A 15,487-nucleotide genomic window follows, 5' to 3' on the forward strand; every position below is an offset into this window, starting at 1 on the left:
CTACACTAATACAGTGATCAGGATCAGTGCTAATAAAAAGCACTGACACTGTACCAATGACACTGGGCAGGAAGGGATTAACATCTGGGGCAATCAAAGGGTTAACTGTGTGCTGTATTACATAATGTGCTGTGTGTGTTTTGCTAGGGAAACATGTTGCTGTGTATTTCTCTGCTGTGCAGAAAAATACACAGCAGCATGTGCTTGCTGGCAGGAGAGAGACCTGTCTTGTTAAAACACCGGTTTCTCCCTTATCATTGTTACTCGACCATCGCCGGGTGCTGGCAGGGAATCTCCGGCTGGGACTCGATGATTGACATCTGTAGCCACCAATGGTGGCACAGGTAGGGCGGCGCGCGCACGCCCCCTACCCGGAAATGCAAATCATATATATACGTGATTTTGCGCAGACCTGTCGCCCTGTAGCAGTACTTCTGCTTTAGGGTGGCAGGGAAGTGGTTAATGAAGGTTTACATAGTTACAGCAAGGCAATGTTTTGGAGTTTCGCAGGACCCCTTCATCAGACATGTGGTGTCACATGCCTGATGAAGGGGTCCTGCAAGACTCCGAAACGTTGCTTTGCTGTAACTATGTAAATCTTCATCATTGGAGATTCTTGGTGTGTCTGCGACATTTCTCTCCATTGACTCTGCTCGGGTCCAGCAGACAGTCGCTGCAGCACCCACCTATGCATACAGCCATTTCTTGCAGGAAAGTGTGCATTGAGATTGTGCATTTTCATTGAAGCTAGGGAGAATGACCCTTGTACAATCTCCTTTAGATTTACCAAAACCATATACAGTGGGGAAAATAATTATTTGATCCCCTGCAGATTTTATACATTTGCCCACTTATAAAGAAATGAAGGGTCTATCATTTTTAGAGGCAGAATATCAACCAAAACGTCTGAAAAAAACACATGATACAAATGTTGTAAATTGAGTTGCAGTTCAGTGAGTAAAATAAGTATTTGATACCCAAGCAAAACATGACTTAGTACTTGGTTGAGAAACCCTTGTTGGCAAGCACAGAGGTAAGAGGTTTCTTTTAGTTGGTCACCAGGTTTGCACACATCTCAGGAGGGATTTTGGTCTACTCTTCTTTACAGATCTTCTCTAAATCCTTAAGGTTTCTTGGCTGTCACTTGGCAACTCGAAGTTGCAGCTCCCTCCTTAATTTCTGTATAGGATTAAGGTCTTGAGACTGGCTAGGCCACTCCATGACCTTAATGGGCTTCTTAAGCCACTCCTCTGTTGACTTGGTGGTATGTTTTGGGTCATTGTCATGTTGGAAGACCCATCCACAACCCATCTTCAGTGTTGTGGCTGAGGGAAGAAGGTTCTCATCCAAGATTTTACAATACATGGCCCGTCCATTGGCCCCTCAATGTGGCAAATGCGGCCTGTACCTTTAGCAGAGAAATGGCCCCATAGCATAATGTTTCCACCTACATGTTTGACTGCAGGGATGGTGTTCTTAGGGTCATATCCAGCATTTTTCCTCCTCCAAACATGGCGAGTCGAGGTAATGCCATAGAGCTCAATTTTGGTCTCATCTGACCATAACACTTTCTCCCAATCTCTCTTGAGGAGGGGACCTTGCAGGCGCTGCAGGATTTCAAACCATGGCGGTTTATTGTGTTATCAATGGTTTGTTTGCTGACTGTGGTCCCAACTGTCTTGAGATCATTCACAAGCTCCTCCCTTATAGTTCTGGGCTGATCCCTCATTTTTCTCATGATCAGTATTACCCCATGAGGCAAAATCTTGCATGGAGCTCCAGACCAAGGGTGATTGATGGTTATTTTGTATTTCTTCCATTTGCGAACAATCTAACAGTTGTCTCCTTCTCACCAAGCTTCTTGGTGATGGTCTTGTAGCCCATTCCAGCCTTGTGCAGGTCTACACTCTTGTCCCTGGCATCCTTTGACAGCTCTTTGGTCTTGCCCATGGTGGTGAGGTTTGAATAGAAGAAAGAGATTCTGTGGATAGGTGTCTTTTTTTTTTTTTACACATAACGAGTTGATGTTAGGAGCACGTTCTTAAATTGACAGGACTAATCTGTGTACCACATGAGCACATAGCCAGTCTGTGGGAGCCAGAATTATTGTTGTTTGGTAGGAGATCAAATACTTATTTTACTCACTAAACTGCAACCCAATTTATAACATTTGTATCATGTGCATTTTTTTCTGGATTTTTTTTTTAGTTCTGTCTCTATCATTTAAAATACACCAATGATAAAAATTATAGACACTTCATTTCTTTGTAAATCGGAAAACTTACAAAGTCTACAGGGGATCAAATAATTATTTTCCCCACTGTATATAATAGGAGGACAAACCTACCTATCCAGTCAGGCAGATCCTTGCACTACATAGTTGATAGTAGATCTAAAGAAGAATGTACAATCAGGTTGAATAGTGTATAGTGAGCTTTATAGACTTCCAGGAACACACTTGCTCCACATAAGCTGTTATGTGATTATTCAACTTTTGCACACTCTTCCTCTGCTGATCAATAATTTTGTACCCAATCTTCATTTTGCATCGATTGTTCATTTGGCAGACACTGGCTATGTATTGAGAGAGAATGGTGCTCACTGAAAATGTCTGCATAGAACTACAGAGGTGGGCGGAAGCAATCTCCTGGATGGGTAGGGCAGGTAAAGGGTGTGTGTTAAGTACTTCCTGAGTCTCGAACAGTTTTTGTGTCCTAAGCGACAAATAACTGGAAGTGATTGGTTTCATTCATGTGGATTTTGAGCACTTTACTGTTTATTATATGGACTGTCTGTGCTTGATTTCACTTATGTGGAGTTTTGAGCACTTTATTGATCACTTATTATTTAATGTATTTCTAATTTATTTGTTTACAATTGTTTGGTTACACTTAACCCAACACTAAATTATTTTGTATATGCTGTTTGAGAGGGGATATCCTCTGGGTGTGTTTTTACAGCTTTGTATAACATGAGCGTGGAATATTTGCGCAGTTTATTTTATAATACTTTTTAAATAACAGGAAGTAATAGAGGAATTTTGGAGGCTGAGCTAATTTCTGCACTAGAGTATAGAGAAAGCTTATTCTTTTCTGCAGCAGAGGTAAAATAATGGTATACTGGTACATAGGGAAACTGGAATTTAGAAAAAAAAAAAGAAGAAAAGTTTGCTTTTAAGTTCCTTGGGATTAGATAAGAACACAGTGCGAATAGCAGTACCGTGAAAGGTCCATTGCAGCAGCCAGCCTTGTGAAAATGCCAGTTTTCTAACAAATATGCTGATACCGCATGCTTTGATATTTTCTGAAGCATCAACCTGGAACAGCTTTGCAGATCAGGACATATCTAATCTTTATTCCAGTTCAGTGACTGAGGATTGGTCTAGATAGTTTATTAGCAGTTAAATCAGTGACCATAGTAGACCTTCTGCTGTTTTTAAATTACCATCCGGATGCTCATACTTTTTTTTTTGCCCAGGCCTTTTTTCCAGTCTGACATTATCAAGCCCTGATGAAGGTGACCTCTTAAACTATGCTGGCAGTTTTAATGCAATTAACTGTGCTGAGTAAAGTTTATCTAGCCTTTCAACAGTATCTTGGCATGCTTTACTACAAACTTTGAGATTCTTATGCAAGCAATGGCTAAGCAACTATTCCTATAAGCAAAGCCCCTTCTTTCTCTCACTTTTATGGTCTCTGTTTTCTGGGATTGTTGATGTGCAGTTATTGGTAGGAAATAAAATACTACTTGTAAGACTGCAGACATAGATCACACAGAACTGTATTGTTCACTGAATATATCTAGCAATTAAATGAAGTTTTTATCATTGTTTTGAGTTTAGCATATGTACCAATTACTCATAAAAAGAAAAAAACATTCCAAAAAAGATATTTATTTACATTTCAGGTTGGTTCGGAGTGGACAGCCCCAGGGGAATTTACAAAGTTTAGTTCTCAGATGTCTAAGCCTTTCAGGTAAAGAAGAATGGTAAATGTATATGTAAAATATTAATTTAGGGTACATTTTAGGGTTGATTTGTGCCATTCACTGACCATTATTTGGTAAATCCTTGACTACATTTTAAATCGGTTTCCACCAATGATTACCCGCACAATCGTCAAATTGAGTGATATTTAGCAACTGTTCTCTGGTGTTGGGTGGAGCCTGCTGTATTCATCCTGTGTATTGCCTGGTGAATGTGACATTCACTGCACTCATGCCATTGTGATCTGTATTTATAAATATGTTCTAAAGGCCTGAAAGTTTTGGAATTGCAGCATATCGGCCCTTATGGATGTTGCACAAATATCCATTTTTCATATGGAATAGATTCATCTTTATTACAAGAAAGAGAAGAAAAGTCTTATTTGTTAACGGTTTGATTTGGTTTCATCCACAATTCTTATTTTTTCCATTAAGTGTATGGTACCCGAACATTTTTTTATTTCTGATATGTGTCTGCTGTGCAATATACTTGTATTAAGAAGTATCCCGTTCTTTGCATTGCTTCTTTTGTGTGAAATACTTGGTGATCATGCCAGTCTCCCACTTTCCTATTTCAGATTGACCACACTAGCCATAAAAACACATGATCCTAGTATGTTAAGTTTTATTTAGATTGTACTTGGGATCACAGCCTGTAATCCAATAGTCAAACTTGTGCTACACTAATCACTGGGAAGATCAGTGTACTGCTGTTTTTCTGCCTCCTGCTTACACGCCTCCCACCCACATGATCACAAGGAGTCTCCACTCCCACTTCTCTAAGCTCCTATGCAGCCTGAGAACTGTGCTCACGTGATTGCTTATGGAAAAACAAAGGAAAAAGTTTTATTTTTAAATGTATGGGCAGCACAGTGGCTAAATGGTTAGCACTTCCGCCTGGCAGTACTAGGGTCGATGGTTCGAATCCCAACCATGGCACCACCTGCCTAGAGTTTGCATGTTCTCCCTGTGTCTGTGTGGGTTTCTTCCGGGTACTCCGGTTTCCTCCAAAGACATGCTGGTAGTTTAATTGACTCCTGTCTAAAGTGGCCCTAGTATGTGTATATATGAATGTAAGTTAGGGACTTTAGATTGTACACCCCTTGAGGGTTGGGGACTGATGTGAATGTACAATATATATATGTAAAGCGCTTCGTAAATTGACTGTGCTATATAAGTACCTGAAATAAATAAATGTGTGCACACATGTATTTACATATAATATATATTTTATACACACACACACATTTTACCTTCCCTTTCTATTTCAAACTGAATGGGTTGTTTTACAAAGTATGGGCTCACCTATACTTTAAAGAGAAGCTTCAGTCTCCTGCCAAAAAATTAAGTTAGCAGCTCCAAATATTGTAGCTGCTGACTTTTAATATAAGGACTCTTATCCGTCCAGGGATCCAGTGCTGTCCTTACCACAGCCGATTCTTCAATGGTCTTCAGGTCCCTGGTGCCAGCATCTTCAAAAAAGGAGACCAAACGGTTCCGCAGTCTTCTGGAAACTGTGATGTGTCCTAGAAGGCTGCTGGTGAAGGTGGAGGGGGGGGGTGAACTTCCACCCGGATCACCTAGGCGTCCCCAGTGGAAGTGGGAGCAGATACTTGTCAAAACCAGGTATGTACCCCCCCCAAAAAAACCCCCCCAAAAACCTAAATGCCAAATGTTTAAAGAGATGGCGGTAAGGAGGCAAACAAGTGGAACTGCTCATTTTGGGTGAGGTTCCGCTTTAAGAAATAAATATATACATGCATATAGTAGCTGATAATTGCCCAACGGATAAAATTCAAAACATTACCAGTAACATATAAAGCCATTTATAACTTTGCCCCAAATTACATCACGAATCTTGTCTCCAAATAACACCCAAACCGTACTCTCCGCTCCTCGCACGACCTCCTACTCTCTAGCTCCCTTGTCTCCTTCTCCCGTGCTCGTCTCCAGGACTTCTCCAGAGCTTCCCCCATCCTCTGGAACTCTCTACTCCAATTTATCAGACTATCGCCTACTCTGCTCACTTATAGGTGATCTCTGAAAACCTATCTCTTCAGGGAAGCCTATCCTGCCCTCAACTAATAATGGAATCTTCTACTTCTACCAGTCCATCCCCCATAGTTACTACCTTTAGTACCACTATCCCCTCCCTCCTAGATTGTAAGCTCCAAGGAGTAGGGCCAAGGAGTGTATTGTTGCTGTAATGTCTCCCGTTATATTGTAAAGCGCTGAGCAAACTGTTAGCGCTATATAAATCCTGTATTATAATAATAATAATAATAATAATGTCTTCAAAATGTAGAAATTAAGTTTTATATGCAAATAGAAAATAAAGAGAGCAAAACTGAAAATATTTTTAGTTGTTTTAGACCATTGATTATCCAAACTTAATATAATATGTTAATTTATATTTGTAAGATGAAGATTATTAGAGGTTTCTGTAGAACAGTGGTTCTCACCCTTTGTGAGACCAGGACTTGATAAATTCTTTCAAAAAAGTTTCCATGCCCAAACAGTAAAAAAAACAAAAAATGTATACTCCATAGTTCTAGGATTATGGTAGATAGCATTATGTAGCATATATAGTGCAGCAGTCAGGACTAAGTACCAACCTACTGCATGCAGTGGAGGGATCAGGAATAAGTGTAGTTCTCCCCTTGGCTTGCCCCCTTACACTAGTGGATAGTGTGATTCTCTTTTTTTTTTTTTAAACTGTGGCTTGGCAGGAGGGATACTGTGGTCCGGCTTTTGAAACCCTACTATAGAAAACTATTTAGATAAAAATATAAACAAAAAAAAAATAATTTAAGGACAGACAGGGGCTACTATATGCCAAATCAAAATTTGTATATATCCTATGCATTTTATAAAGTTGCATCACACATTTATTGTACATTCACTGCACATTTTACTAGTTTTGTTTGCCAGCATCCCTTTCTCTAACCTAAAAGTGTGGAGAATATTGCTGGTCAATGTTGGTTAAGCAAGCGCTCTGTGTGCACCTGTAATCGCCATCTTGTAAATCTGCCTCTTTTATATTTTGTGAATATATATATATTCTCTTTAGAATCAAAATACCCATGCAGAGATCCCTCTCACAACAGATTATTATGCATACAGTAGGTGTTTTGCCTTAAGGTGGGTGTACGCGTACCAAAACTTCAGTACATATGTACAGATGTCTGTTCAACAGACACTTGTCTATTGACCAGCTTTTGATGAATGGTCCTGCTGGAGAACTAGCATTCAGTCAGTGCATGCAGCCATAGGCTGTAGTGCTGATCTGTGTATTCTTGCAGGGGGGTAGTCCCCACTGTCAAATTACGATCGCGCGAGGAGAGAAATCCCTGCATCCACAACATGTTGGAATCTGGAGGGTTTTTTTTGTCCAACTACATGTACTGTGGATATAAAACCCCTGTTAAAATGTCAGGTTTCTGTGATGTAAAAAAATGAGACAAAGATAAATCATTTCAGAACTTTTTCCACCTTTGATGTGATCTATAAACTGTACAAATCAATTGAAAAACAAACTGAAATCTTTTAGGTGGAGGGAAGTAAAAAGAAAAAACTAAAATAATACGGTTGCATAAGTGTGCACACCCTTAAACTAATACTTTGTTGAAGCACTTTTTGATTTGATTCCAGCACTCAGTCTTTTTGGGTATGAGTCTATCAGCATGGCACATCTTGACTTGGCAATATTTGCCCACTCTTCCTAGCAAAAACACTCCAGATCTGTCAGCTTGGGAGGGCATCTCCTGTGCACAGCCCTCTTCAGATCACCCCACAGATTTTCGATCGAATTCAGGTCTGGGCTCTGGCTGGGCCATTCCAAAACTTTAATCTTCGTCTGTTGAAGCCATTCCTTTGTTGATTTGGATGTATGCTTTGGGTCGTCATGCTGAATGATGAAGTTCCTCTTCATGTTCAGCTTTGTAGCAGAAGCCTGAAGGTTTTGTGTCAATATTGACTGGTATTTCAAACTGTTCATAATTCCCTCTACCTTGAATAAGGCCCCAGTTCCAGCTGAAGAAAAACAGCCCCAAAGCATGATGCTGCCACCACCATGCTTCACTGTGGGTGTGGTGTTCTTTTGGTGATGTGCAGTGTTGTTTTTGCACCAAACATATCTTTTGGAATTATGGCCAAAAAGTTCAACCTTGATTTCATCAGACCATAATACATTTTCCCACATGCTTTTGGGAGACTTAAGATGTGCTTTTGCAAAATTTATCCAGACTTGGATGTTCTTCTTTAGTCTTGCCACTCTACCCCATAGCCCAGACATATGAAGAATATGGGAGATTGTTGTCACATGTACCACACAGCCAGTACTTGCCAGATATTCCTGAAGCTCCTTTAATGTTGCTGTAGGCCTCTTGGCAGCCTTCCAGACCAGTTTTCTTCTCGTCTTTTCATCAATTTTGGAGGGACGTCCAGTTCTTGGTAATGTCACTGTTGTACCATATTTTCTCTACTTGATGATGACTGTCTTCACAGTGTTCCATGGTATATCTAATGCCTTGAAAATTCTTTTGTACCCTTCTCCTGACTGATACCTTTTAACAATGAGATCCCTGTAATGCTTTGGAAGCTTTCTGCAGGCCATGGCTTTTTCTGTAGGATGCAACTAGGAAAATGTCAGGAAAGACCTACTAGAACAGCTGAACTTTATTTGGGGTTAATCAGAGGCACTTTAACTGATGGCAGGTGTGTACTGACTTCTGTTTAACATGATTTTGAATGTGATTGCTTAATTCTGAACACAGCTACATCCCCAGTTATAAGAGGGTGTGCACACTTATGCAACCGCATTATTTTATTTTTTTTTATGTTTACTCCCCCCCTAAAAGATTTCAGTTTTTTTTTCAATTGAGTTGCACAGTTTATAGGTCACATTAAAGGTGGAAAAATTCCTGAAATGATTTATCTTTGTCTCATTTTCTTACATCACAGAAAACTGACATTTTAAAAGGGGTGTGTAGACTTTTTAGATTTACTGTATACTCTGCTTTAGCCTCCCAGCAGCTGGACAGTTGTGTGCTCCTCCATTTCTTGTTTTTACCCAAGTGTACAGTTGTGTTCAAAATAATAGCAGTGTGTTGAAAAAAGTGAATAAAGCTCAAAATCCTTCTAATAGCTTTTATTTCCATACACACAAATGCATTGGGAACACTACACATTCTATTCTAAATCAAAACATGAAGAAAAATATATCAAATTTGTGTTGTTCCTCTAAAAAAATTGAAGAAAAGTGAATATTAGACAGTTCAAAAAAATAGCAGTGTTTGTATTCTTCTTTACAAACTCAAACATTCACTATATAAACTGAAAAATGTTTGAAGATTTTGCTTCCTTTGAATCACTTAATGAATATTTAGTTGTATAAGCACTGTTTCTGAGAACTGCTGTACATCTGTGTTGCATGGAGTCAACCAACTTCTGGCACCTGTGAACAGGTATTCCAGCCCAGGATGATTGGACTACATTCCACAGTTCTTCTCTATTTCTTGGTTTTGCCTCAGAAACTGCATTTTTGATGTCACCCCACAAGTTTTCTATTGGATTAAGATCCAGAGATTGGGCTGGCCACTCCATAACGTCAATCTTGTTGGTCTGGAACCAAGATGTTGCACGTTTACTGGTGTGTTTGGGGTCGTTGTCTTGTTGGAACACCCATTTCAAGGGCATTTCCTCTTCAGCATAAGGCAGCATGACCTCTTCAAGTATTCTGATGTATTCAAACGGATCCATGATCCCTGGTATGCGATAAATAGGCCCAACACCGTAGTATGAGAAACATCCCCATATCATGATGCTTGCGCAACCATGCTTCACTGTCTTCACAGTGTACTGTGGCTTGAATTCAGTGTTTGGGGTCGTCTGACAAACTGTTTCCAACCACTAGACCCAAAAAGAACAATCTTACTTTCATCAGTCCACAAAATGTTGCGCCATTTCTCTTTAGGCCAGTCAATGTTCTCTTTGGCAAATTGTAACCTCTTCAGCACACGTCTTTTTTTCAACAGCGGGACTTTGCGGGGGCTTCTTGCAGATAGCTTGGCTTCACATAGGCGTCTTCTAATTGTAACAGTACTCACAGGTAACTTTAGACCTTCTTTGATCTTCCTGGAGCTGATTGTTGGCTGAGTCCTTGCCATTTTGGCTATTCTTCTATCCATTCGAATGGTAGTTTTTTTACTTTTTTCCACGTCTTTCAGGTTTTGGTTGCCATTTTAAAGCATTTGAGATCATTTTAGCTGAGCAGCCTATCATTTTCTGCACTTCTTTATATGTTTTCCCCTCTCCAATCAACTTTTTAATCAAGGTACGCTGTTCTTCTGAACAATGTCTGGAACGACCCATTTTCCTCAGAATTTCAGAAAGAAATGCACTGTAACCAGCATGTACAACATTTGCTGCCTTCCTTCCTTAAATAAGGGCAATAATTGCCACCTGTTTTTCAAAGAAGGATTTTGAGCTTTATTCACTTTTTTCAACACACTACTATTATATCTATTATTTTGAACACAACTGTATATACAGTTGTGTTCAAAATAATAGCAGTGTGTTGAAAAAAGTGAATAAAGCTCAAAATCCTTCTAATAACTTTTATTTCCATATTATGTGTTTTCCCCTCTCCAATCAACTTTTTAATCAAGGTACGCTGTTCTTCTGAACAATGTCTGGAACGACCCATTTTCCTCAGAATTTCAGAGAGAAATGCACTGTAACCAACATGTACAACATTTGCTGCCTTCCTTCCTTAAATAGGGGCAATAATTGCCACCTGTTTTTCAAAGAATGAATGACCTCACTAATAGAACTCCACACTGCTATTATTTTGAACATGCCCCTTTCAATTAGTGATTCAATTACACAGATTCAGCAGCATGCATGTCATGACTGTTGGGTCTGTTGGATTTCTATTACTCTACTACACCTGCTAGTAAATTATTTGCCATGTAGAAATATCATTTCTACCAAAAACAGTGATTGATCAGGTTAGTGATGTCTGACTGCTATTATTTTGAACACAACTGTGTGTATATATATATATATATATATATATATATATATATATATATATATATATATATATTGCAAGATATTCTATTTGAAGTAGCTTGCATTTTTGTAATGCTACTCATGTCTGCATATATATTACAATGCAGCATGTTCTGACATGTCAGCAGCAGATAACCATAGTGTTTGCATTGCTTATCCAGCACTTTCTTCATTTTGATCTGTTATTGACTGAAAAGCTTAATTCCGCAGACTGTACAAGAGCACTAGGATGCGGAAAAAGTGTGTGTGTGTGTCTATACGAGAGCGTTCATACTACAGAATCTGTGTGACACTGCAGCTGTTCCTCCATGCCAGCTCTAGAGCTGGCCATAGATCGATTGTTGTGTTGTGTTTTTTTTTTCTTTTGATCAGTCAGGCAGCTGATAGAGTGAAAAATTTCCAACATTGCCATTTGAGAGAAGCTGTTTAATCCTCTGTTATCTGGGTTTACAGGATTCACCTCTTGCTCCTTTACAAGTCTGCATGCTCAGAGGATACCATTTCAATCCATGTTAGCAGGAAAGGATCTCCATGATGGGAATACAGTGCTCCATGGTTTCATGTGTTAAGAAGTTCTGTTTTTTTGTGGTGTTGGTGTTGTATTTTGTGTGTGTGTGTGTGTTTTTTTCTTTTCTTTTTTAAACACAGAAATGGTTGGACATCTGGAAAATAAATCTTACAAAACTATTTTGCCTCAAACTGCGGCCAATACATCCTTTAAAAGCGAAGGATGTTTTTTCCCCAAATTATACTTTCCTAGGTGGATGCAGCTTTGGTCTCCCTCCAGCTCTAAGTTTGAGAACTCGGCGATCACATGACCACTGATCACTGGGTTGTCACCGCCGCTGAGAGCAGTGACTGTCTTGCTATCTGCTCTCGAACCCCCCCCCAGCCCCTGTGCTCACTGAAGTTCTGGGCTGTGGAGGGGGAGGGAGATGCTGGCTCAGGCTCTCAGCAGTATGCTGACAGGCTGGGCTGAGCCAAGTGCTGCTGCAGACTCTGATCTTTCCCTAGCTTGAACTGGAGTGACGTCAGCCGACAGCGGGCTTCAACCTACGGTCAGCTGAAAATGTGTCACAGGAGTGCAGAGCGAACGGCACTCCTGTGATCCACAGGGAAAGTACAACCAGAAGAGCTTTAGCTGTACTTATCCTTTCATACCTCCAAAAAGGAGAACTTTACATTTCCCTAGTATAGAGTTACATGGGGAGCATGTCAGACCCACTTTCTGAAAACAAAGTAACACAAAAAAAAAATCATACACCCATAGCACTAGTAGTAAAAACACGTTTGTACATTTTATCATCAGAAAACAGCACACATTAGGTATTCCACACACATTACAGGTAGAATCATGTTTAGGTCTTTAGTTTAAATCTCAACTTCTGAGGCAGAAAAAGTTTTTTAAATGTATCACATCTTTACATTTTAGATATTTTTACTGTTATAAAAACAAGAATATAATTCAGATTTTTATTGCTGTGTCCCTGTTGCACATTTTCCTTCAGTTTGTGTCCAATGAAACTGTCACCTTGACAGGAAATGTAGGTAAATCTCTGTAGCAGAGACCCAAATAGCAATAAAAATCCAGTGGGAGTTCTGAGCCTTTCCTAATGTATCCAAAGCAAAAAACACATTCCCTGGACATACAATTTAAGTAGACGGCTGACACAAACGGGGAAACAAATATACACAACAGCATTTCAGATCCTTTACCAATGGAGTTATTGTCAAAACAGACTTCAATTCTGATTAATGATCTTGTTAACACAATTCTAAAAGAGAAACGAGTCATTCATCTGACACTAAGGGGTTTATTTACTAAAGCTGGAGAGTCCAAAATCAGACTCCCTTCTGCATAGAAACCAATCAGCTTCTAACCTCAGCTTGTTCAATGAAGCTTTGGCAATGAAACCTGGAAGCTGATTGGTTTCTATGCAGAAGGGAGTCTGATTTTGGACTCTCCAGCTTTAGTAAATAAACCCCTAAATATCAAAATATTTCAGGGGGAACAAAAAGAGCAACAAAGACACCTTTAGACAACATCATTATTGATTTGGGTTAGGAGAGTGTTAGATGTACTAGCAGACTTAGATGCACTAATAAATAGAAGCCAACCCCCAGCTAACACGTTTTAATTAGTTATAGCAACAGGTTTGTTGGTTTTGGGAAAAGGGTTTTACATAAATAAAAGCTGGCCATTGTAAGCACCCCTGTCAGTGTTAAATGGTTTGTCTCATCCCTTTAACTGCTACATCTGTAGGACATATTGTTCTGTTGAAAAACCAACAAGCTTACTAGCAGGATCGCCAGGTTAAAATAAAGAAAGTATGCATAAACAAGAATTCAGCCATGACATCTAATAATTGGTAAGCTGAAATATAATGGGGTTGATTTACTAAAACTGGAGTGTGCAAAATCTGGTGCAACTCTGTATAGAAGCCAATTGGCTTCCAGGTTTTATTGCCAAAGCTAAATTTCACAAGTTGAAGTTAGAAGATGAATGGCTACCATGTGCAGCTGCACCAGATTCAGTATGTTCCTTTTAATAAATCCCCCTCAGTGTTTGCTTTTGGGTTTAATTCCGCTTTAAGTACCACTAGAATTCTAGTATACAAATACATCTCCTATCTGCTAGTCTTTACGCATCCTCTTCACTTTCCCTTTCAAATAAGTGATGCTGCTTCTCTCCTCTCATCTGTTCTTCTAGCTGCAGGATACGCTGTGCCAAGGCAGTGTTCTCATTTATAATGTCATTAATGTGCATGGCATGCTGGGTAAGTGAGCACTCCATGTCATTGAGATGTGTTTCTGCTTCTTGAAGTCGTGGGGAAAACCTTTCTAGTTTCTTGTCAAGAGCTGTCAAGGCTTCTCCCAGAGCAAAGAGACGATCCTCTAGAGGGTGCCAGCATTCCCTTACACCTTCAGGGGTTATTGAATCTACATTCACTTGGTCTGCATAAGGTGTAACAAGGTTCTCCAAATCTGTACTTATCATCTCCCAGTCAAGTGATTCCATTGACACCATCCCTTTGCTGTCTGTGAAAGGGTTTAGGTCTGTTGTGCCTGCTGACACCATAGGGATTACGCTGATGCCAACTGTGCTGAGCGTCAATGAAGCAATGTTCACTGCACCCAGTTGTAGGCACTTGACAGGGACAGAACCCATGTGCCAATCAGCACCTGACATAGGTAAATTCATTGAGTGCAAAGATGAAGAATCTGTACAAGTTGCACCAAGGACAAGATTGTTGTTACTTACTAAGGACAAGTGCAGTGATTCCATTGGCGCTACACTGATATCTGCAGTCCTCAAATCAAATGTTTTCATATACCCTATTCCTGGAGATAGGGAATCACATGACGCCAAATTTATTTCATCAGTACGCAGCTCTGGCTCCATCAGTTGTCGTTGTATTATCCATGAGTCACTTTGTAAAGAGTTAGTGTCATCTGTGCTTACATTTAGAGAACCAGCACTTAATGTGGATGAATCACTGGGATCGCATGTCATGCTGCTTCCTGTATCCCCTTGCTCTGTGCTGTTTTCTGTCCAGTTTGTGATATGTTCCCAGCATCCACCATCCAGTTGTAAATCATTTGATTCTGTTTTCATACCTGTAGCATTGTCCTCTAGGGGATCCCTCCGTTCCATTGCAAGACGGAAAACATGCTCAGCTGTCACTTTTAAATCAGTTTTCCCTGGCTGAAAAGACTTTTCCTCCTCTGTTAAAGCATTTCTTGATTTTAAGATGAAACCTGTAATACCCAATAATGCAGTATCATCACCAATTCTAGATGTTAAATCATTACTGTCTTCAAAAACGTCACCTGTTTCCTTACAGTCAATTGAGTCTGCGTTCTCCGCACTCTCATCATTCGTTATGAGGCCAGAAATGACCGGATCAGTTTTGCTGCCCTCTTCCCTTTCTCCTGTGTTGTTGCTGAAGTGTAAATCCTCCATCTCTGCATGAGGAGTTGCGATCAGAGCACTTGATTCCACAATTAATGAGCCTTTGTACCAGGCTCCAAGCACACTCTACCAATAGCCCAGCAGGAAATGCAGTGGTTTTATCTCGCTTGGCCCCCCTCCCTGCTCCTATTATTATCTATTCTTCTGTTTCTGCTGCTCTCCATTTTCCTTGCCCTTGCCCAGGTATTATTTACAATCATATAATCCTCTTAACCCGATTATGTGAGTCATACGGATGCTGCTAGAGGATATGCAAGAGATCTTCAAATGCATGGACTTTTATCTATCTGGCCTTCAATGTGTGCACTTTCCTACTTCACAACGGTTTACAGTACATGCTCATCTTTAATATGTGACTTTGTAGAAAAAGGTTAAAGAAAAGAGAAGAGCAGCAAATAGTCTATGATTTGTCCTGCAATCTGTTGGTTCAGAATTAACATTGTGTGCTAAATTGCA

General features: G+C 39.9%; 1 protein-coding gene across 2 annotated transcripts in view; it reads left to right on the forward strand.

The window, feature by feature from the left end:
* B4GALNT4 (beta-1,4-N-acetyl-galactosaminyltransferase 4) overlaps nucleotides 1-15,487 on the forward strand; it is a 144,529-nt gene that overhangs the window by 70,787 nt on the left and 58,255 nt on the right. For both annotated transcript variants that reach the window (XM_089655055.1, XM_089655056.1), the window contains exon 8: nucleotides 3,907-3,974. In XM_089655055.1, coding sequence (XP_089511181.1) covers nucleotides 3,907-3,974 — 68 coding nt within the window. The remainder of the gene's footprint in view (nucleotides 1-3,906; nucleotides 3,975-15,487) is intronic.

This window comes from Staurois parvus, unplaced genomic scaffold (genome assembly GCF_062004578.1).
Source record: "Staurois parvus isolate SC_StPar_1 unplaced genomic scaffold, SC_StPar_1.0 ptg000818l, whole genome shotgun sequence".
In the NCBI taxonomy this organism is placed as follows: domain Eukaryota; kingdom Metazoa; phylum Chordata; class Amphibia; order Anura; family Ranidae; genus Staurois; species Staurois parvus.